Raw genomic sequence first — 22,131 nt, forward strand, 5'->3', positions numbered from 1 at the left:
AGTAATAATATATTGAACTACACACAGAAGTTGTGTGAAGAGATAAATCAAGATTTAACTGACAGGGTTCCAAGCACAAATTTTAACCCACTTCCCGTTTAGACAATTTTTTTTCCTTTATTAACTTCATGTGCAAGAAGTGCTTCTTTTCCCACGACTTTCCACTTTTCCATGTGCAGCCTTTCCCATCTCTAAGTGTAATCCCCCTGCTCACCACCCGCTCCCTCTCCTCTTTAACCCAGGTCACACAGCCACCAGTGGAGCAGGGACCAGGGCCCCACAGCAGATGTACCTCTTCCCTGCTCCAGCTGCAGGCTCTCTCCCTTCCTTGGGATGGCCACTGACAGACTACACTAACTTTACTTGCTGAACACAAGGAAAAGTTCAATCTTTAAAGATCGGTAAACAAAGAGGAAGGGACTGCATGTCTCAAGACCAGCAAGGAGTACAAGAGCTTCTCCATTCAAGAGTAGCCAAGCATACGAACTCCAGGAAATGCAGCTACTCTTTTCAAAACCCTAAACCCTGTCTGCCACCTCTTCTCAGTCACGTAACAGAGGCTGAGGTCCCTCTGTTCTCTGGATGACCATGGAACTCAGCCTTCCCACATGAACACAGAAACTAGTAAAAGGCTGGTTGGCAGCTGGGACATGCTTCATATTTATGAAACTCCAGAGGTGGAAGAACCCCAAGAGAGCTTCAAGTCAAAATTCTGAAGTGGCAGTAGACTTCTCTATGTTTTTTTCTTGCTTAGTTTTTGGGGGTTGTTTTATCATTTTGTTTGTCTGTCTCCTCTAAAATGCTAAAAAACTGTAAGTCATTCATATTTAGACAAGCACACATAGAAAGAGAGGACAGTGCCATGAGAACGCTGGAAACAAACTAAACTGCATGAAAAATCTGCCATTGGTTTCTTAAAGGCAAGAAGTGCCTCTTTCTCAGCTACAGCCCATTTTGCCTTCCAGTCTTCCACTTCATGGTTGCAACAGAAGAAACCAAACAGATGTGATTTATGAGTCTTTTCAGACATCATTCTTTTGGAGAGTGCAAACACATACACTAGCTAATAATGCTAAGAACAAGCATGAATCAAATCTGCAACTCTCAGTCACGTGTTTCCATAGAGAAACTTCTCCAATATCACTCTCCATTTAGCCACTGAAGCATTTTGAAGACAATAATTGCCCATAAAGCATCTTGAATACGTAAACGAATGAGAAGTGGCCTAAAAGAATTCAACTCACTTGCTCAAAGCCATAAACCCAAGAAACAGGTACAGCTATGATTTCAAATTCATGTAAATAACTTGAGTCTGGCAGCTAGAGCTTACTGCCTTAATGAACAGCTTAGCATTTTGCTAAGTTAATGTGCTTGTTCTTATAAAGAAAAGCTCTTGGGAAGATTCTCAAGAACATTTTAATCAGACAGCACTTTCTGTAGTCAAAACCATAATGCTCTCTCAATAATGTTAATGTGTAAAACTGACATTAAAAAGCAAGAGTGACTGAAAGGGCTTCACAATAACCCTACAAATTATTCAACTGCCACATAAGATTTTGTGTTCCTCAGTGTTCAATACATGTAAGATACTAATCCCTCTCACTGCCCTTTAGGACACCCAACTCTTGACAATTTCAGCTATGAGGAAAACTTGCATGTTGTCTTCTGAATCCAGTAATGTTATACACTCCTATTTAGTGTCCCATTTAATGAAGGTTAAACATCACGACAAATGAGCCACCTTGCAGCTCATGTGTTACAAATTCTAACCAACCTGGCTGTTAAGAAATCAAGGTTTTTGGAAAGCCAAGTGTTAAGAGATCTGTTGCACATGAAGTGTCCATTTAGAGAGGTCAGAAGTTCTGCATCCACAAGCACTTTCTTAAATACCCCATATTTTGTAACAAGGCACTTATTTCCCAACCTGTCACACAAAATAACTTAGTCATTCTTCAGTAAGTCTACTGGACTCTAACTTGTGTAACTTTGATAAGATGGTGCATGCTGAAATATTATTTGCTGTTGCCACAGCACAGGTAGCTCAAAGATTAGACAGCACCATCACACATTGCTGGGCCAATGCAGAGGAAAAACCCATCAGATTGAGCCATCATTGATACACAAACCCATTAAACAGTCCCTGCTTTAAATAGTTAACACTCTAGGCTTCTGTTCTACAGGGGCACACTCACATGTTTGTTGTATGTATTTAGGTGTGCAAGGTATGACAGGTAAATGATGCAGCAGACACTGAGAATGCCACAATTATAAAAGCACATGATGACATCTCTCAGCTATTTTTCTTTTATAACCATATAGATGGCAGGTATGCAACAGAAGAATGTATTTCTGACCATTCAGACACTCAGAGAAAAGATACCATTAATAAAACTGAAGGAAGTTGCTTACTGTTGTCTTCTCAAAGGATACATTTCTGGCAGTACAAAGGTATCACAATTTTTTTTAAAGAAACTGAACAGTCACTACAAAGCAACACTGCTGCATTTATAGTACCACTTTATTTTAAAAAGGCACAGTTTCTGCCACCTAGCTGCTACATGTAGGTTTAAGTATGGCTGCATCTAAAGGAGTTGCAGCATTTCAGAGATGAAAGTTTATTCACAATATAATGCAGTTTTGAAATAATGCTGTAATGTCAATTACAGCATTAATTGATACTATTAAATGCACATACAAGGGGAGTTATCTATAGAAGAATTATTATTATTACCCAGAAAGGCTGCAGTGGAATTACTAGCATTTGTTACTGAAAAATTAACTCACATCTGAGGGATGTTTTTACAAAAGACTGAAAAATGCAACTCAGAAAAGTCTGCTCTCCTGCAGTCCTTGTAATTCGTAATCAATACAGCACTTCCCAACACATATAGGACTGTTAGAAGCCCTGGTTTTTATTAATGTATTTTGCAACTATGAAACAGCATAACACTTGAAATTATACTACAATTTTCACCATAGATCAAGTTTTTTTCTTGTTACAATTGGTTGCTAGATAGAAACCAGTGGTAACAACAGAGTTGGGAAAACAAAGTGTTGTGTGGTTCTGAAACAAAAAAAAGAATTCCAAGTCAAAGTTTGTATGTATATTGCCCCATTATTAGCCTGAAACATCTGCTAGGGGCCAGTAATCATTTCACAAATAATTTCTCTGCATAAGCTTAATAATTTGTATCCAAATTGCACTGTAATTCATTTCCATGTTAGTGATCTTCAATCACATTTCCAAGATTGCGCTCATAGCATAAATCATGTTTCATAGATTTCATTATAATCAGAAGTTGTTTCCTGGATTATCACATACCAATGCATACTTCTGTAATTACTTACCCAAAAAATGAAGCTAAGGAAGTCTTTCATTTGGTCTTTAATGCAATGTTTCAGCCAAATAAAAATTATTCCAAATCATGCTTTATACACTCTTCCAAACCATTTTTTTCCTGCTTCTAAGCCTAACACAAAATATTACTTTTCCTGTCCATTAAAGCAAGCAAGCATTTGCAATAGCAATAAATCACTACTGCAAAGTCCCAAATCAGCTAAATTCTGCCTGCTGTGCACAGGACTTTTCTGACATGCCTTTTAACACAAGCATGCACACAGAGACCCTGAGCAAGCAGACTCCTTGTATGTTCTGCTGCCAAGTACACCAAGTATTGCCTCTCAAGCTCTCAAGGCTGCTTGTTGATGCATCTGAGGAGACCTGTCTATCAGTGCATTGCTGAGCTGGGACAAATTTTCATACTAATCAGGATGTGACACTAACAGATTGTACCCTGAAACACAGCTCTCCTCTGAGAGTCAGTCATTTAAATAAATGTGCATTTGGTTTTGTGTTCTAGCATATTTGAGTTTTTGGTTTTTTGGGTTTTATACATTTATTTATATGCATTTGATACTTCCACTTGCACCCTCTGCACCTCTCTGCAGCTTGCCATATAATGGGAAAGGAGAGGCCAACACTGACCATTATGAGAAGACAACTAGTCCAGGCTTTCCAGGGAGGAGATATCCACTTCAATCTTTATTACCTTTAAAACTGCTTGTTTGGGCCTTTCAGAGGAAAGTCATCCACTGCCACAATATTTTGTAGAAAACCACCCCTTAAAAAAAATCACTGCTTTTATTTTTAAGCTCTTCACTCAAAACAAGGCAAAAGCAGGTTAAGTCTCCTGTTCTTTGCAAAAGTAAAGTGACAGCAGCCTACAGCTTCATCATGAAGGAAAGCACAGGGCAGGCTGTGATCTCTCGTGACTGGTGATAGGACCCGAGGGAACATCATGAAGTTGTGTCAGGGAAAGTTTAGACATGATATTAGGAAAAGGTTTTTCACCCAGAGGGTGGTTGGGCACTGGAACAGGCTCTCCAGGGAAGTGGTCACAGCCCCAGCCTGAGGGAGTTAAGAAGTGATTGGACAACACTATAATCATGCACACGGTGTGACTCTTGGGGCTCTCCTGTGTAGGGCCAAGAGCTGGACTTCAGTCATATTTGTGAGTCTCTTCAAAGTAGATCCTCATATTTCTTTTCATGGAAGACTGAATTACTTCAGAAATTTATAAAGAAAATTACCTGTTTTTGCTCTTATGTTCCTTTGCAGCAGTCACCAATAAGTATCCAGTAAATTGTGATTCTTAGCTTAAAATATAGCACAGACTCAGCCTGCTTTGAGTGATGAATTTAATAAATTCCCATTAACTGGAAGAAATTCAGTTGAACTTAAAAACTTCCAATCAAAGATGCCTGCACTATATGTTCACTGAGGCTTTTTTACTGCAATGAACTTTTAAAAGTTAAATTGGCCTCCATGGAGCCTTTTGTCAAAAAAGGTCTGTACCAAACCAAATCAGGCTAACCCAATTAACACATAGTCTGTGGTGGAGAATACATAAACCCTCTAGACAAGAGAGGCCAAAGCCTCTGTCATTCCTACCATCACATTAATTACATTTACTGGAGACTGAACAGGTGGCAGCAGAGATATTTGACAAAACAATTCCTTAGTGTGAAGCAGCCTAACACCTAAGGAAGCTGAATAGGGCAAAAAGAAATCTATGCAATTTTTTCACAACACTGCAAATTAATGTCACTCCCAATATTCATGACACAGTTTTATTGGAATTTTGCAATTATTGTAAAAATGCAGCACAAAATCTGAAAGGAAATTCTTCTTTTCCTTCTAAACTGGGGTTTGAGTACTGCACACAGATTTTCATCAACAGCTGCTAGTCCCAGACTGCCAAAGCCACAGTGGTGAAAAGATGCTTTAACAGTAGCTATAGGCAGCTCCTCCTCTCTCACTGGGGTACCTCCCTAACTGGTTTAGTAAAGGACAGATGTTGTGCATGACCCAATTGAACACCCTTTTTTTTTTGTTATGGCTTTGGGGAAGGAAGAGAATGTTGCACACAAAATTCAGTGTTGATTAAATAGCACTAACATTTGGCTGAGCAAACCCCAATTTAGCCCCCTGGGCCTGTCTGACCCACTAACCACTGCTTCCTAACTGCTCTGTTATGGCAAAGTTTGCCTGAAAAATGCAGAGCTTGCAAAGCAAAAGAATATGACCCTTACATCAGTCTTGAAACACTTCCTTAATGGAATATTATGAAAATCCCCATTCTCATACTCTCAAATTTATTGACATTAAACTACACATTTGTAACAAAGATGTAACAACTGATGGAGCCTCTTTAATGACCAAAGAGGGAATGCACTAAAGTATCAGAGAGACATATGACATCACTCAAATGAAGAAAATAAATAGCAAGATCTTGTCTGACTAGGTGGAAGAGATGGGGGAAGAAACTCATTTAACGTATTTTCAGAATAAAGATGTACCGTCCCTGTGGTATACCACAGTACTTCTCCTCCAGACAGCAAACAGGTACCACCTACCACAAGAAGAGATTGCTGTTTTGTTTCCACAATTTCATTTTAGATATGCTTCCTTAGAACATAGATCTTTCACAGGCTGTGGAGGCTCAGTGTTTGCCTGAACTCTGTGCTTTCCTATAGATCTGCAACAGTAAATCCCTGTACGAAAGAGAAGAGCATAAAAAGCAGGAGCAGGTATAGTGGAACACATTGAGCCTTTTTTCCCCAATGCAACAGCAAAGGTACTAGAGTTTTGTAAGAAGAAACATGCTAGCTACACTGGAACTGCCTCTTCAATACCATCAGCAAGTTTATCAAGATCTGGTGCCCAGCTCAAGTCCCAGTTCTAAAGCATACATGAAAGCCTTCACCTTCTATTATGGAAAAAAAAAATTCTATTCATCACCATGGCAGAAGGAAAATTTGAAGTAAGTACCAGCCACTAAATGCTCAGAAAACAAACAGCAAACAAAAGCCTCCAAAATAATAGCAAGTCTTGTGATTTTTTTTTTCAGCATTCAAGGACTACAACAGACAATGGCTTGATAGGATCAGGAATCAAGAGCAAAGATTTTGCAGTGTTAAAGAACTAGGCATCTGCAGCTTTCTGAAGGACACTGATCCTTGCACAGAAAGCAAGGAGACATCAAAGAGATGCTCTCTGGGGAACCTGAGACACCTTACAGCTATAGGGGGTTAACAGTATCTTGCAAAAATGTGATTCTTCAAAAAGGGAGAAAGGACTGGCAATGTTGGGGTATTATCAGTGGTTAATAATTTTGTAGGAGCACAGGAAACTATGTTTAGTGACCTCTAATTTCTCATGTTTTCTAAAGATAAATTAGTACTTCAAAGGAAGAATCAGGGAAAGCCACAGCCAAAAACACAGCCTCTCTGTACCACTCACACATTTGCTTTCCTTTCCAATTGTTCCCAAGCTGAAGGAATGTCCAATACAAGCCTTCAAACTAAGGATCAATCTGTAGAGACAATTCTTTCAGAGGGAAAAAAAAAGGCAGCATAACACAATGTGCATATTAAACATTTTTCCCCCAAAAAATATTTCAGCTTTTGAGAGAAAGACCTTTCTAATTCAAATATCCTGTTTGTTTGGATCAGAAAATAATCCTACTGGTTTTTGTTTTTCTGCCAACATCAACTTTTTAAACACTATAAAAACAAAGAAACGGTGAAAAAAGAAGAATATTCACTCCATCACCAGAGATCAGTCATGGAGGACCTTACCACATGACTGTATGGCACAGAAGAACAAGGAAGGAGCATCAGGGCATCCAGGCACTACACCAGGGAAGAATTTGGGAAGACACTTCAGCAGCTCCCAATGGGTCCTGTCTGAAAAATGCTTTGGAAAATGAGCAGCACAGCTATCATATGTGAGACCTTGAAACTGTCACTCTGTAGTTGTGACCTGATGGAAAGACAACCCAATGCAAAATGGTCATTTTTCAAAAAGGCTTTGCTGCATTTTTTAATGAAAACTCCTGTTCGTCTATTACCCAGCCAACAGAGGGCTTGAAGACACATCAAAACCTTGTCATCTACATATAAAGAAAAAACAGGCACATCATCTAGCTCATGGGAATGAAAACCACAAGCCAGGGACTTTGAGCCTTCAAGCTGATGAAGCTTCCATGGTTTGAGATTAAAACTCTGTTGCATTCTTGCTTTTCTTGAATTTCCCACACAGAGATATAAACGGCAATGCCCTTAAAGCTCAGAGGACTTGGATTTAATGCTGTAAACTCCAATTATGTTAACTATTTTAAACACCCATGAGAAGAACAGCATTCTGGTAAGTTATGCACACAAAGTTATATTGTCACTCCCTATTTTCTACTCCCTTAGTGCTTTCTGGAGATGGGACAGCATGAGACAGCCACCAAGCTCGGTGCCCTGACAGAGTCCCACCAAGGCTTGTGCTTAGTGTTAGCCAAGCCTTGGTCTCCTCTACAGAGATGAGGGGTCTCATATAAACAGATACTTACCCCAGTTACTGAGCTGATAGAATGGCAGGAAGCTAACAATGTGCAAGCAAAGGGAAAGATTTAGCAAAGCCAAATACTTCTAGAGTTAATAATCATGCCCTAATTCAAACCAGGCTTCTCTAAAGCAGGTCAGGTTAATTTTAATTACTATGCAGGTTTTTTTTTCTTGGCATGAGCCAAAGACGTTCACATCAGAACCAGAGGAACCACTTGGGAAGCAGGAAGCTGCTGCACTTATCCTGTGAGTACCATGACCCGAACCAATTAGTATGCAGTGCTGCACATTTCCTTAAATCATCTCCAGTGCATACATTCCTGGTCTCACATCCAGGGTCACCATAGCTGTGAGGGAAACAAAAGACGGTGGTGATGCTTGCTGGCAGTGCTGCCCTGCCTCTTCCACGTGTCTGCAGGGGAACACAGCTGCTGGGGCTAACATTTGGGAAGGTACTTCTTGAGCAAACTCCTACCATGCAAGTGCAGGTAAGCCCACACACAGCTGCATGAAAATAGACTGAAGAGTTGGTGCTCCCAAGCAAAACTGGAAATGAAAGTCTGCATGTGTGATTGAGTTAATGACCAATTTAAGATTACGTGAACAGAGGTTAAGTTTAGGTTACAACGTAACCCTGAGAGGACAGAAGCTACACAGTTAGGCAGAACACTACCAGATTTTCACACTCTGCAACTTGTGCCATAGCATATACAAAGGCATTGTCACTACCCTCTGATTCAAAGCCATCTACTCCACAGGACTTGACATAACCAAAGGATATGTCAGCATCCTCCACAAACTCAAGGAGGACCCTCTTATGCAATGTTACTGTTACATCTGAAGAGCTTATTTTCATTTGTACTTCATTAATAAAACAAACAAATAAAAGAACAAACAACAAAAAGACACACGGAGAAAAAAGAAAGCTTGTCTTCTTTCACATTAAGCCCAGAAAGGCCATATGAGGACCATCCTCAAAAGCCACTGCAGAAAGCATCAGATGTCCAAGCCACAGTCTACACTGTCCTGCAGCCACAAAATCTCCTGATCATTCTAGTCTCCCACAGAAGGGATGCTGATAGTGAGTACACAACTAAGAAGTGCTGGAATCCTGATCTCCTCTCAAGCTTCATGTTTTGTATGATTAACTTCAGTGCTTAAGAGAAACACAGCTGCCTTGGCAGGTCACGTTCAAGGAAGAAAGGCAGTTTCTGAGTAAGTGCAAAAGCTCCTTAAAGTCATGATGACCTAGGGGAAGGATTTTAAATTAATTGCCAGTATCCCCTAGCAGGAAGCACTGGTACGGTACATCCCAAGTGCTGTGGAAGGCCTGAGATGCAGGCTGTCACCAGGGTGCCCTTCCCAGCTGTCCCCTTCAGGACAAAGCAGGGAACACAAGAGCTGCCAAGCCTGATGGCTTTAAGTGTCACAGTTCCATCTGTGTCTGCCACAGAAGAGCACAGGTCACTGCTACAAGTCCACTCATGATGTGTAAGTCACCTGAGTGCCCAAAATGTCTATACTGAATGTCTCTGGGACCAGAGGCAACAGCTCAGGATAAATTAAATTTTGGGATACTACTGTGATGTCAGTGATTTAGCCTGACACAAGAAAATAAGTGTTAAAATGGCAAATAAAGGCAAGTTTAACAAGGCCAAATGTAAGGTCCTGCTCCTGAGTCAGGGCAATCTCAACCATGCATACAGGCCCAGTGATGAGTGGACTGAAAGCAGCTCTGCCAAGAGTGACCTGAGCTGTTGGTGGATGAAAAACTGACTTTGAACCAGCAGTGTGCACTTGCAGCCCAGAAAGCCAACTCTACTCTGGGCTGAATCAAAAGCAGTGTGGCCAGCAGGTTGAGGGAGGTGATTCTGCCCCTCTATTCTGCCAGTGCAATACCCCAGCTGGAGCACTGCATCCAGCTCTGGGGTGCAGCAGCCTCAACGCAGAATGGGCATCAACCTTTTGGAGCGGGTCCAGATGGGGTTACAAAGATGATCGGAGGGCTGGAGCATCCTATGAAAACAGACTGAAAGATGGGGTGGTTCAGCTTGGAGAAGAGAAGGCCTGGGGCAGCTTGGAGAAGAGAAGGTCTGGGGAGATGTTGTAGCACCTTCTAGTACCTGAAAGGAGCCTACAGAAAAGATACGGAGGGGCCCTTTACCAAGGAGTGCAGTGATAGGACAAGAGGTAATGCTTTAAACTGAAAAGAGGGCAGATTTAGATTAGATACTAGGATGAAATTCTTTACTGTGTGGGCAGTGAGACACTGTAACCAGTTTTCCCAAGGAAGTTGTGGACGCTCCATCCCTGGAAGTGCTCAATGGAGCTCTGGTTTAGTGGAAGATGTCCCTGCCCATGGCAGGGGAATTAGAACTGGATAATCATTAAGGCACCTTTCAATCCAAACCATCCTACAATTCCATGATTTTTCTCCCATGTTTAGACTTGGATAGGAAGAATAAATCTCTCTCCATAGAGATCTAAGAACCACATGCAAATGCAAAGCTCAAGTGTTGGAGCAATGAAGCATATGTAACAAAAAGCTTGACATATTTTCTGAGTAAGGCAATAGAAAACACTTTATTTACAAGGTACAGGAGCCAACATAAGGGATGTTTCACACATGCAGAAGAAGACAGACTACTGACCATGTGGGAAGTGGGCAAAGCAGTCACGCTCACGAACACATATGGAAGGAAAAAGGCATGCTTCCCTCCTACTAATCTTACCAGTCTCTTCCCTAAAAAACAAGAGTTTTAAGGATTGAGTATTATTAAAAGGATTACAGTAAACAAGAACTTAAGCATGATGGCATTTTCCAAATTATAAACCTGCCTTATATGATGGGAAAGAGGAAGGAGTGCTTTGGGAACTCACATTTTGGCCAGAGAACTGCTCTTCCCCTTTTGTGTTGTCTTATTAAGTCCACTGTCCTGGTTTAGGAAGGGCACTTCCCAGTATAGCACTCCCACTTAAAAGAAAACAAGCCACTCCCCTTCTCCCCCACTCTGGTGGGAAACAAAAAGCAGAGATTATGGGTTGAGATACGAACAAGTTACTAGAAACAGCAATGAAATAAGAAAATTAACAGTACCAGTAACAACACTAATAAAAAAAGGGTATAAAGAGAGGGTGATTTACAGGCAAAAACCTGCTCACCAGCAGGCACAACAAAAACAGTGGCAGACACCCTCCACATGCCACATTTCCACACCCCACAAGCCACGGACACGTTCCTCCCAGAAGCAGGAGTCCCTTACTTCCATCCCTGGCAGTGATGTGGGTGGTATAGAATAGCAACCCAGATGTACACACAGGACTCCAGGCTCTGCCCCCTCAAGGCTACTGCAAATAAAACACCTCTGTCCTGGCCAAAACCAGGACATCCTTGTCAGCCTCTTCTCAGTAGTCCTGCACAGAGGGCCTAGCAGGCCAGGGGAACAACTAATGAACAAAGATGCTACACTTGCAAGTAACTGGTAGGGTTTCCTTGGGTTTTTTTTTTTTCAAGAGAAACTCAGGGATTGTTTCCATTCTCATCCCTCAATTAAACCCTAATAACGCTGTAGTAAATAAGGAACATTTCTAATTTTCTAACCACTTTGAATATAATTCTAAGAGAGTAGGTAATCTTCAGAAAGTAGACAGCTATCCTACAGCCGTCATACTGATCAATTTTGCAGGTATCTCTACACCAAAAAATACCAATGCTATCTAAGATCAACTAATCAAACATGAAACAAAGCAGTTTTATCAACTAAATGTGTTTTTGTAAGGGGGACAAGTAACTAGTGCTGACTGTAACTACCCTGGCATTTTCCTGAACCTTTTTTTTTTTGCACGTTCTTATAGGAACGGAAGACTCGGTGGGCAGTAATTAACACAGTTATATGTCAGGCTTTAACAGCAGCTGGGACATTTCCATTAGCCTTGGCAACAACACTTTATATTCCACATGTACCATGCCTTTTTGTTACTGTGGAAATAGAAATCTAAGACTCCAACCTCCCTTCAGTAAAGCAGTTAATTTTGCTTTAAGAAAGTGTCTCTTGACTTTCTGTTTATTTTAAAGCTGTTTCTTTTAAAGTCTTTCCTGTTTTCTGTCTCTAAGAGAGGTACATCACTTACTCGGAAGCACAAGTCACAGTCACAGCTGTGCTCATCTGCCATGTGTGAATAGCACATGTGCAAAACCAGCAAGAGCTTCTGGATGTCACTTCATGGAGAAAGTCTTAAGGAGAGGTTCAAATGCCAACAGGAATAAGGGGGCAGGGAACTATCTACCCACACACATCCCCTGCCCACAAAACCTAAAACAGCCTAGAGAGAGAGGATAAGGTTTGACCATGATATCCAGCACTTCCTCTCTGTGAGGAGAATGGAAAGAGCCTAAACCATTCTGGACAAGCTGGATGGTTATGGGAAAACATTCAGCAGATTTTATGATGACAGCCATAGGAAACATCAAAAAAAAAGCCACAAATAAAGTTTTACAAGAAAATAAAATAATTTTAATGAAATCTGCAGACTGTTTAAGGATTAAACCAATTGAGTCTTAACTCGCACTGCTACCTCATTTGTGTTTTATTTCAGTCCCACCCACTCCTTGAATACGTACCTTCAGTCTGTCACAGCTACTTTAAATCAGCATTTTCAAGAGTTTTTTTATTCCTTCCTTATTCTTTTTTTTTTTTTTGCTTTCCTGAGGTTTCCACTGAGGAATAAGAGGAATTTAGTATGTGGTGGATTACAACAATTTCTCAAGCATGGTTTTGCAAGCATATCAGTGGCAGATAACATGAAAAATGTCAAAGAATTTCAGGAGAAGGTTAAAGATTAAGTATCTATTGTATGCTTCTCATAAAGTCTGAGGAGAAAAACAGGTATTTTCAAACTGTTTAAAAATAATTTAAAGGCAGAAACAAAAAATTGGAGGCTAAACCCAGCAGAAACTACTTAACTGGGTATTTTTTATTCCACATCTTTATTTTTTTAAGTCTCCAGAAATAATCTGAATTGGGGGATTTTCATCAGACAACTACCAAGCATGAGAAATCACCATTTCAATTTCAGCACACTATGGAGTAAATGTCTATGAAGTGAAGATATACATTGCATAAGGGAAATAATTACTAACACAGGCTACATCAGTCACACATAGCAAAACCCCCTCTGCACTGCATTCCTCGCATTTGCTTATGCAAAACTTTGGCTCAATGTAACAGTTCTCAGCTTTAGTACCTAATAACTTCACTGGCTGGAGAGCAGGCAGTAACAGACAATTATATGGACTGGATTCTGTTACATTCTCTTGACATGGCATGACAAATATCTCAGAGATTTCCAGGCTTTTGTACTTGTGCCCATCACAGAACATGAGCAGATGTTGCATTAAGTGTTCCTGTTTTTACACCTTGCAAGTCGTGGGTTCTTGACAGATGTGCTGGAGCAGATCCCTGTGCTTGCACCAAAAGAACTCCAAAATACTCCCACTAGACATCTCTATTTCCTCACGACTTTTTTTTTTTTTTTTAATGCATGCCTAAACAGCTCAAGAAAAGCATTTAATTTCCCACAAGGGAAGTTTCATGTGGCAAACTTATTTTCAGCTGTGTGCTTAACAAATACAAAAACTCATTTTACGATTTTGTTTGGGAAAGTGCATGACATTTATGTCAACACAGTTTTGGTAACAAAAGCGTAAGTTTAGACACAAGTAGCGATTCCTTAAAACCTTCCAAAAGTTGTTCCTTCAAAAAAATGAAACAAAGAAAAAGGAAAGTACAAATATAAGATACAGAAAGCACAGAGAACAAGAAAATTAAAACTGCTTTAGTAAAGAGTTTACAAAAAAGTATTGAAGATCGAGCTAGTGTTCTGCACTAGTTCAGACTTGCACAGTGTTTGTTGGCATGGGGTGTGCCAAGGATTCCACTGCAGAAAATCCTTACAGAAATTTCCCGAACCTTGAATTTAAGAAATTTAAAAAAAAAGTCTTAAGTTGATGAAAGCACTATCTTATGCCATGAAACATTTGTGCCCAATCAGAAAACACATATAAACCCACAAAATTAAAAAATAATAAAAAAGCATGTGAAACCTCTCTGGAAGCAAGAACTAAGACACAAGAGCAGCCACACGGCCAAGTGGGCTCCCAGAGGGTGTCAAAGGGTGTCAGCAGGTGACTGCAGGCAAACAGTGCTCACCTGCAGCCAGAAGCTAAGTGATACACACTCAGCATCACGACTGAGAAGCCTCAATGAATTTGTTAGCATGTAAGCTGGCAAAAACACAGACTAAAGGGTAAAGCCAGGTACTGGAGAGCCCCAGTCAGCCGTCAGCATGAGGGAGTCAGACCCCTCCCCAGTTAGCCACCAGGGACAGGCTCCACTGTCCCAGCTAAACAAAACAACCAACAAGCCCAAGTGTATGTTTCCAGTATTGAGAAAACCAGTGCACTACTCAAAACATAAACCTCCTCTGGCTGAACTGCCATCATTTATTCAGGGTTTGGATCCCCTGACCAGCTGCATTGTTAACACAAGTTGTCCTTTCTCTCTGTTTATCCACAAACCGGCACCTGGAAGGTAAGCCAGCTGCTTCCTTACTCCTGCAAAACTTTTGCCCTGTTTGCCTTCAGTGCAATCCAGCTCTGATTTATGTATGGTTTACACCAGGGCAATTCTTGTATTTCCACTGCCATTGAAGGAGTGTATTCAAAGACAAGAGCTTTAGGCTGCAATACACAGCAATTGCTCTATGCACTCAACAGACATTAAAAACCCCAAACAAAATTATGAAGGCTGTATCTTACATTGGATACTTCAAATCAGTTCAAGAAGTCCGGTCTTGCTCATGACCCAAATCCCAGCTAGCTTTGAAGCACAGTCCTTTTCAACCTCCTCCCTCAGGAGAAAAAGAAATTAAAAGAAAAAATCTCAAATATTAAAGTACAAACACATCTGAAAGTCCTTTTCTGTATGTATAAATCTATGCTAAAATTTCTAAGTGTGACATGCACGCAACTATCAAAGCGTTAAACAAATATGCCCAAAAGTGATGCAGAGAAAGGCACCGAGGTTTGTACCTATCAATAGCTCTATGGCTGGCACAGCCTTCTGTTAATGAAACATAAGCTCCATTCACATTTTGAAATTTGCTGCTAGTCAAACAGCTCCAAAACTAGGGAGAACAAAAGATGTTGAATTCTCATAGTTCTTTGTGTTGCTTGTAAATGTTTCCCAAGCCACAGCTCTCCATGCAAGCTTTTGAGTCTAAAACCCAAGAGACAAATAATTATGGAGAGGAAGATTGCCAAAGCACCAAGACAGAGCAGCAATAGAAAGCAACAAACAGCTAAGAATTAAGTGGCACACAAGATGCTACCTATTTGTTACACTGAATGGTGACTTCTACACTGATGCCCACTGTGTTTACAGGGTACAGGGAAGGGGTGACAGGATTTTTACTGGGTGACAGGATTTTGATTGGCACAGCTACTCCTGCACCAAGGTTATCTCAAGTTCACACCTGCCTGCAGAATAAAGGCTGGGATAGAATCAGGACACGTGGATTCCTCTCTGGGTCCTGTCAAGCCAAGTCTGCTTCCTTTGGGCCACAGGCTACATTGCACATGACCTGGAAGAAGAGAACTTACAAGATGGATGTGATGGGCTCTCTTTTGCCCTTTGACCACTGTGAGAACTTACCCAGTAATCCTCCCCACAGAGGACTCTGCAGCTCTACAGAGAGAAGCTTGAAGGCTCAGCTGGGACCCATCACTTTAATACAAACATCTCTGATGTTCCACATGGAAACTAAACTATCTTTCCTTACATTTGCTCACACCAGTGCAAACCCAGAGGCACTTGTACACAAATGGATTTTAACGAACCAGCCAGATGAACAGAAAGAATCTTGATTTCTATCAAACCAATGCAGCCACAAGCATGCATAAGCAAACCCTGGAAAATGACCTCCCAGATGTCTCACCACACACCTCATCAGATTGGAACATCAGAGAGATGCCATGTGCTCCATCATCTTCCAAAACATTAACACTGTGAGGCCACGAAGAGATTGAATTGTTCACAGGTGGGCTGGAGGAAGGCAGCTCCATGGCTCTGCACGGGTGCCCAGCAGGAGCGGTGTGAGGAGCTGTGCTCAGGAGCAAGGTGCTGTGCTGCCTGGCAGGTGCAGGGCAGGCACTCACGGGGACCAGCTGTGGCCATGTCTGAGGAAAGGCAAAGGGCACACACAGCTGGGGTGCCCCTGGGGGAGGTCAGACAGAAGAGAAATCCATCAGTGGGAAGAGCAGCCATTGTGAGGAGTGAGGTAACGCAGCAACACACAGCAGCTCCCTCAGCAAATGCTCTGCTTCAGTGGAATTTCAGCAGCTACAATGTTCTCCCACTTCTGAAAAGACAGCAACACATTTCTAACCAAAAACTATCAGTGGAAATACAATAAGAGGAGTTATTTTGCATCTGCCTTCAACAACTGTGTACCTCAGACCTCGCTACTGAAAATGTGCACCACTCAGATAACGTGATACTGCTGTATGAGGAAAAAAATGTGATATCAGGAAGTGGTCTTCACTGGGTTTGCTTTCAAGGTTTTTTTCACCTTATCCTGAAATGGACACTGAACTTATTTTTTTAGAATAAAGACTTTAGATATTACTGAATATTGTTTAGAGAAGTTGTGGATGCCAAATCCCTGGATACTCCTTCCCTGGAAGTGTTCAAGATCAGGCTAGGCAGGGCTTTGAGCAAGTGAAAAGATGTCTCTGCACATAGCAGAGCATTGGATTAATTGATCTTTAAAGGTCAAACCAAAATATTCTATGATTCTAAGACACCTGGTAACTTCAACTGGCTTTAAAAATTCTATAAACACTCTGAAAAAGACAGGCAATCAGGCACTGACAATTCAGACCTCCCAGGGATGCAATTTATTATCCAGTATGTTCTTCTGAAATGTAACAATTCAAGATCTATCAGATATAGAATTAATACACAGGACGGAAGAAATCCTGTATTACAGAACCATACACCTAAAAAGAGGATGAGGAAGAACCTGTAAATATAGTGAAAACACAGATTGTTTAAGATCATTCTCCGTTTGCAGACAGTGTTCTGCTCAATATCTCTTTTCAAAAAACCAACCAACCCAAATACAATATATGTACCCACATAGCTCCAATCACTTTTTTTTTTTTTTTTCTTTTAGGTAAAAAGCAACAGTTTGGAGAGTACAAAGAAGAAAAAGTATAAAACTACAAAAACACACAGTTCCCAAGAAATTATGTTGCATCATGCTTTTCAAACTTTTAGGAACCAAAACGTTTTGCTTTTTTTGTTCATTTTGTAAAATAATAGCCCCCTCCCCACCTTCTAAGTGAAAGACTATGTCTTAGAGAGTGTGTGCCACAGGTGTGAGATCCCATGGGTGGGGCTTCTCACAGGAGATACACAAAGCAATGGTCAGTACTGAGCACCCTCCATCCAGCCAGTGCAAACCCTATCCAACTCTGAGAATAGGGTGCCCAAATTTCAGAAGTGCTGAGGGAGCCAAAAGCCCAAAGAACAGCAATGGCTTTAGAGGGCTCTCAGCCTCCGAAAAGGAAAACAAAACCCAGCCTGGGTAAGCCAGTCCTACACAAAAGTTTTGTATGAGCAAGGACAGCTCAAACTGCCTTAATGAGAGGCTGTCCAACACATCCCTGCCATGAGATCAGGAATGTGTTGGACACTGGGGCTCCACACAAGGCCTGGTGAGACAATCACATCAGCCTCAGTCTACCTAATGCCAAGGCAACAGTTATGCAATGACAAAAACAAAACGTTGTATTCATGGGGGACTGGATCACCAGCTGACAAAGGCTTCTTTTTGTGACTTCTTTTTGAAGTACTTCATATGAAATTTCTGCTCCAAGTCCCCTCTCCTGACTGACCCAAACTGCCATTAATTCAGGCACAGCTTGGTCATCCAACAGTGCTTCTAAGCAATGAACTCGGCAGACCTTGGAATTTTGTGTTGTCATTATCATCATTATGAGCAAAATGTTCAAGAAAAGTTTCCTTGGCTTTACTCCCCTTTCCCCAACTGCTACATTCAGGACAACACCTTCTATATGGACATAAATTATATACTTCACACACTGTTGCAGACCCACAATGTGTAAGACTTTTTTAGGATTTTAGGACTGAAATAAAGATGGGCTTCTCCTTAAGGTGAACCACTCACGAAGATTTAAAACAGTGTTTTGATTTCAAACTGCTAGCAGCTTAATTCACTGAAGAAAAACCAATTTCATACACTTACAGCAAAGACATTTAAGAAAAATTTTACATGGAAATCAATACTCTTCCCTTAATAAGACAGTAAAAACATTCCTTTGTTTCTATCCCTCTTCACTCCCTATTCCAAGTTTTACGGGACATCAACCCATGCCAGTAAAAGTGTAAGTTAAGAGGAAGATGGTAAGATACAGAAAAGAGGAGGGGCTGCCCACTTTGCAGTTTCATTTAATATCAAAAGTTCACACAGGAAAAGAATAATCTAAAAAATAAATATCAGAACATGGACACAAAAAATAAGCTTTTTAATGCTGCTAATACAGCTGGTTGGTTTGTTTCAATCATCAGAGCTGCTAAGGATACAGGAATTAGTACTTTACCATGCACTGAAAGGGGTGTAGAAAACTTCTAAAAAGCTTAGTAAAAAGACATTAATATTAGAGGAGTCTGATCTTCACTAAGCTAGGGAACAAAGCAGTTAATAAGCATTTAGAAATTAGGGAATTAGGTGATGCGAATTAATTTAACAAAGTAGCAACCATAGGAATTCTGTCAGCTTCCTTTAGCTTTGGCTGAGTAATTAATTTTTTTACTTCTTAATTAAAACCAGAGACAGTGCCAGTATCAGTGTGTGCATATTAACACTTAGGCACGCACTGATAGCTCTGCTTTAGCAGTTGCAACCTCTAAGCAATAGTATGCCAGTGGCAAACCAGACCAAAGATACAGCTGTATTTCCCTTTCTTTTTTCCAACCTCCTAACTATCATTACTGCTTAATTAACTTGGATGTATTGTTGGTTGAAAGAGATTTCGCGGGAAGCAGCCCATATACTAAAAGTCCCATGCTGAAAGGATGGGAATACTGAAGATGAGTGCTGACTGCCCACGGACCCATGTGCACTACGGATCTTTCCCTCCCTAGGGCCCCATTTCTGCTCCTGTTAATACACTCACGCAAGCGCTACCCTCCTCATAAGTTTGGGAACAGAAGTCGCCACTTTCCACCCACACCCAACTCCCTCCACCGCTGCCGAGGGAACAGCGCAGCACGTTATCCCGACGGCCCGCAGGATTCCCGAACGCTCACACCAAAATGCATCCCGGCCGGCAGACGGAGCACCCAGCACTGCCCACTCCTCTCTCCTCAGCACCTCCCTCTCCTGCCTGTGTCCCGAGGCTAATCCCCCTCTCCCGACCAAACTTCACACCCCAAAAAGCTGACCGCACCTCTGGGGACGCGGGTGTGGCGGAGAGGGGCTGCGCGCCCCCCGCTCCGCCGTAAGCCCGGGCAGCCGGGCGAGACCGAGCCGGAGCGCAGCGCCGGGCGGCGGCACCGGGACCGCGGAGCGCCCCGGGCACGCTCCGGCCCCACGGCCAGCCCTGCCCCCCGAGCGCGCCTCTTCCTCGGCTTCTGCGGGATGGACCACGGGATGGAGAAGCTCCGGGCCGGCTCCAAAGCTACAGATTCTGCATTATTATCACCATCATCCACACCAATGATTTGTTTCCAGAGGAAGGGAGCGCTTTGCGGCTGGCGAGCGAGGTCCCGCTGTCCCGCCGGACAGGACCCCGCGCCCGTGCCCGCTCCCGCTCCCTGCGCGGAGTTTCTGCGGCAGCGGCGCCGAGCGAGGCGGGCGGAGGGGCGGCCGCTCCCCCTGCCCGCGCCGCCGGGGCGCTCCACAGGCGGCTGCGCTGCCCGCCGGGGCTGCCCCGCGCCCACCCTCGCCGCGGCTGCCCCGGGGCGCGGGCTCTGCTCGCTTACCCATGGCTGGCTGGCGCGGTCCGGGCTGTGCGGGGGGCGCAGGGCAGGGGCTCGCTGTGCCGTGCCGGGCTGTGCCGGGTGAGCGGGCTGGCGGAGGGCAGCGGCCGCAGCTCTCGCACTGGCGGGCTCGGCTGGGCTCGCCGGCGGCGGGAGCGAGGGGCGGGCGGGGCGGAGGGGCGGAGGGGCGGAGGGGCGGAGGGGCGGGCCCGGCCGCGCGGGGCAGCGGGCACGGCGGGCACAGCGCCCTCCCGCGGCCGCTGCGCCGCGCGGGGTTCGCGCTCGGGTCCGCCCGGCGTGACTCGGACCGGCCTCGGCGCTGCGGCCGGGAGCCTGACCCGCGGCCGGACCCTGACCCGCGGCCGGGATCCCTGACCCGCGGCCGGGAGCCTGACCCGCGGCCGGACCCTGACCCGCGGCCGGGAGCCTGACCCGCGGCCGGGACCCTGACCCGCGGCCGGGATCCCTGACCCGCGGCCGGGAGCCTGACCCGCGGCCGGACCCTGACCCGCGGCCGGGACCCTGACCCGCGGCCGGGACCCTGACCCGCGGCCGGGATCCCTGACCCGCGGCCGGGAGCCTGACCCGCGGCCGGACCCTGACCCGCGGCCGGACCCTGACCCGCGGCCGGGATCCCTGACCCGCGGCCGGGAGCCTGACCCGCGGCCGGGAGCCTGACCCGCGGCCGGGATCCCTGACCCGCGGCCGGACCCTGACCCGCGGCCGGGATCCCTGACCCGCGGCCGGGATCCCTGACCCGCGGCCGGGAGCCTGACCCGCGGCCGGGAGCCTGACCCGCCCGCCCGCAAAACCTCGGGAACCTGAGCCGCCGGCACCCTTGACCTTCAGAGGCACCTGCCCCTTCACGTTTCCCTGTGCCCACGGCAAGGGAGCTGTGCGCTCAAGCGCAGCATCGTTTCATTCACTGGTGCCTGGAGCCGTGCTCAGCAATGTGGTTCCCGCCTCCTCGGCCCTTGGGAAGCGCTCTCGGCGCTCTCCAGCGTCACGCAGCACTGCGGGAGCCGCCACGAGCGGCGTTCAGCCACACAGCCGTGAGCCACCGTGCTCGCAGGGACTCCGTCATTCTTTAAGCACTGCCAGGAATTGGCGTCTTGGCTTTGGGAAAACTCGGTGGACGGGACCCTGGAAGTAACAGAGCAGGGAGTTCGGGGGCATACAGGTGGCTTCTCCCTAAGGAGATTACCAGTAGCCCCTTCCCCATACCTAGAGATGTTGCAGGTAAAAATAACAGTGTCACACAGGAATCATCCTTCACAGACACTGAAGACAGGTATGGAAGAGAGTGGCAAAGTCAGCTTTTTATTTTAGTTGCTTTCCTGAATTGGACTTTTACCATTAGAGCAATTTGATTGCTTCATTTGCAAACACCAGTGCTTTAGACAGAGTAAGTGCATCTACAGTGACTAATATCAATCAGATTGTGCTGATTTACATTAACTGGGTGCTTGGCATGCATTTTCCATTGTCTTTACCACAATAATAATACGCTAATTTTCTGTTATTTATGTGCAGTGTAAGGATATATTTCATTTCCTCCTACAATCATTAACACGTCAATCTATTCAATTATGTAACAATATTTTTCAACTCAAATTGAGATCAATTGCTTAAGAACATATTAATAATGTTCAAAAGCAAAAGAGTGACAGAAGTATGAACACTGATTTTTAGGGAAATTAGTTTGTATTTCGGAAATTCAGACCCCTGCTCCCAAAATAGTGTGTGAACTAATTATTAAAGTTGGAATGTTAATGTGTGGTTTCTTTTCTATTAACAAAAAAAAATCACAGTCTACTGGGCCAAAATTATCTGAGACTTTTGCATTGATTAATGAACATATATGTTTTTCCAGTAAGATTTGTGGGCTGAACACCATGCAAGCACCGTGGGATCAGGGAGTAAATACCTCTCCTCTAACAGGCAATAAGTGGATTGATGGAGTAAGCCATTTTATAAAGATAGAAAAAAGAAATCATAGCTAAGCTGATCACTAGCAAGCTGCTTCCAGACCCCACTGAGAATTAAAGTCGATGAGCTATGCACCTTTGAAAAATTAGATTAATTATGGAAATAGCGCATGACCCTTAACTAGAGTGGCACTAAATAGCACAAAAAGTATGGCAGGAACAATGGGCAAATGGTAAGAGCA

At 43.7% G+C, this 22,131-nt stretch overlaps 1 protein-coding gene across 1 annotated transcript in view; it reads right to left on the bottom strand.

The window, feature by feature from the left end:
- The window catches only part of GPM6B (glycoprotein M6B), a 103,436-nt gene extending 83,364 nt beyond the window's left edge, over positions 1-20,072 (bottom strand). Inside the window, exon 1 of the mRNA XM_077781607.1 lies at positions 19,965-20,072. Within this exon, the coding sequence (XP_077637733.1) occupies positions 19,965-19,968 (4 nt within the window). The 5' untranslated portion in view covers positions 19,969-20,072. The remainder of the gene's footprint in view (positions 1-19,964) is intronic.
- Between the last annotated feature and the right edge of the window lie 2,059 nt (positions 20,073-22,131).

This window comes from Lonchura striata, chromosome 2 (assembly GCF_046129695.1).
Source record: "Lonchura striata isolate bLonStr1 chromosome 2, bLonStr1.mat, whole genome shotgun sequence".
Classification (NCBI taxonomy): Eukaryota; Metazoa; Chordata; class Aves; order Passeriformes; family Estrildidae; genus Lonchura; species Lonchura striata.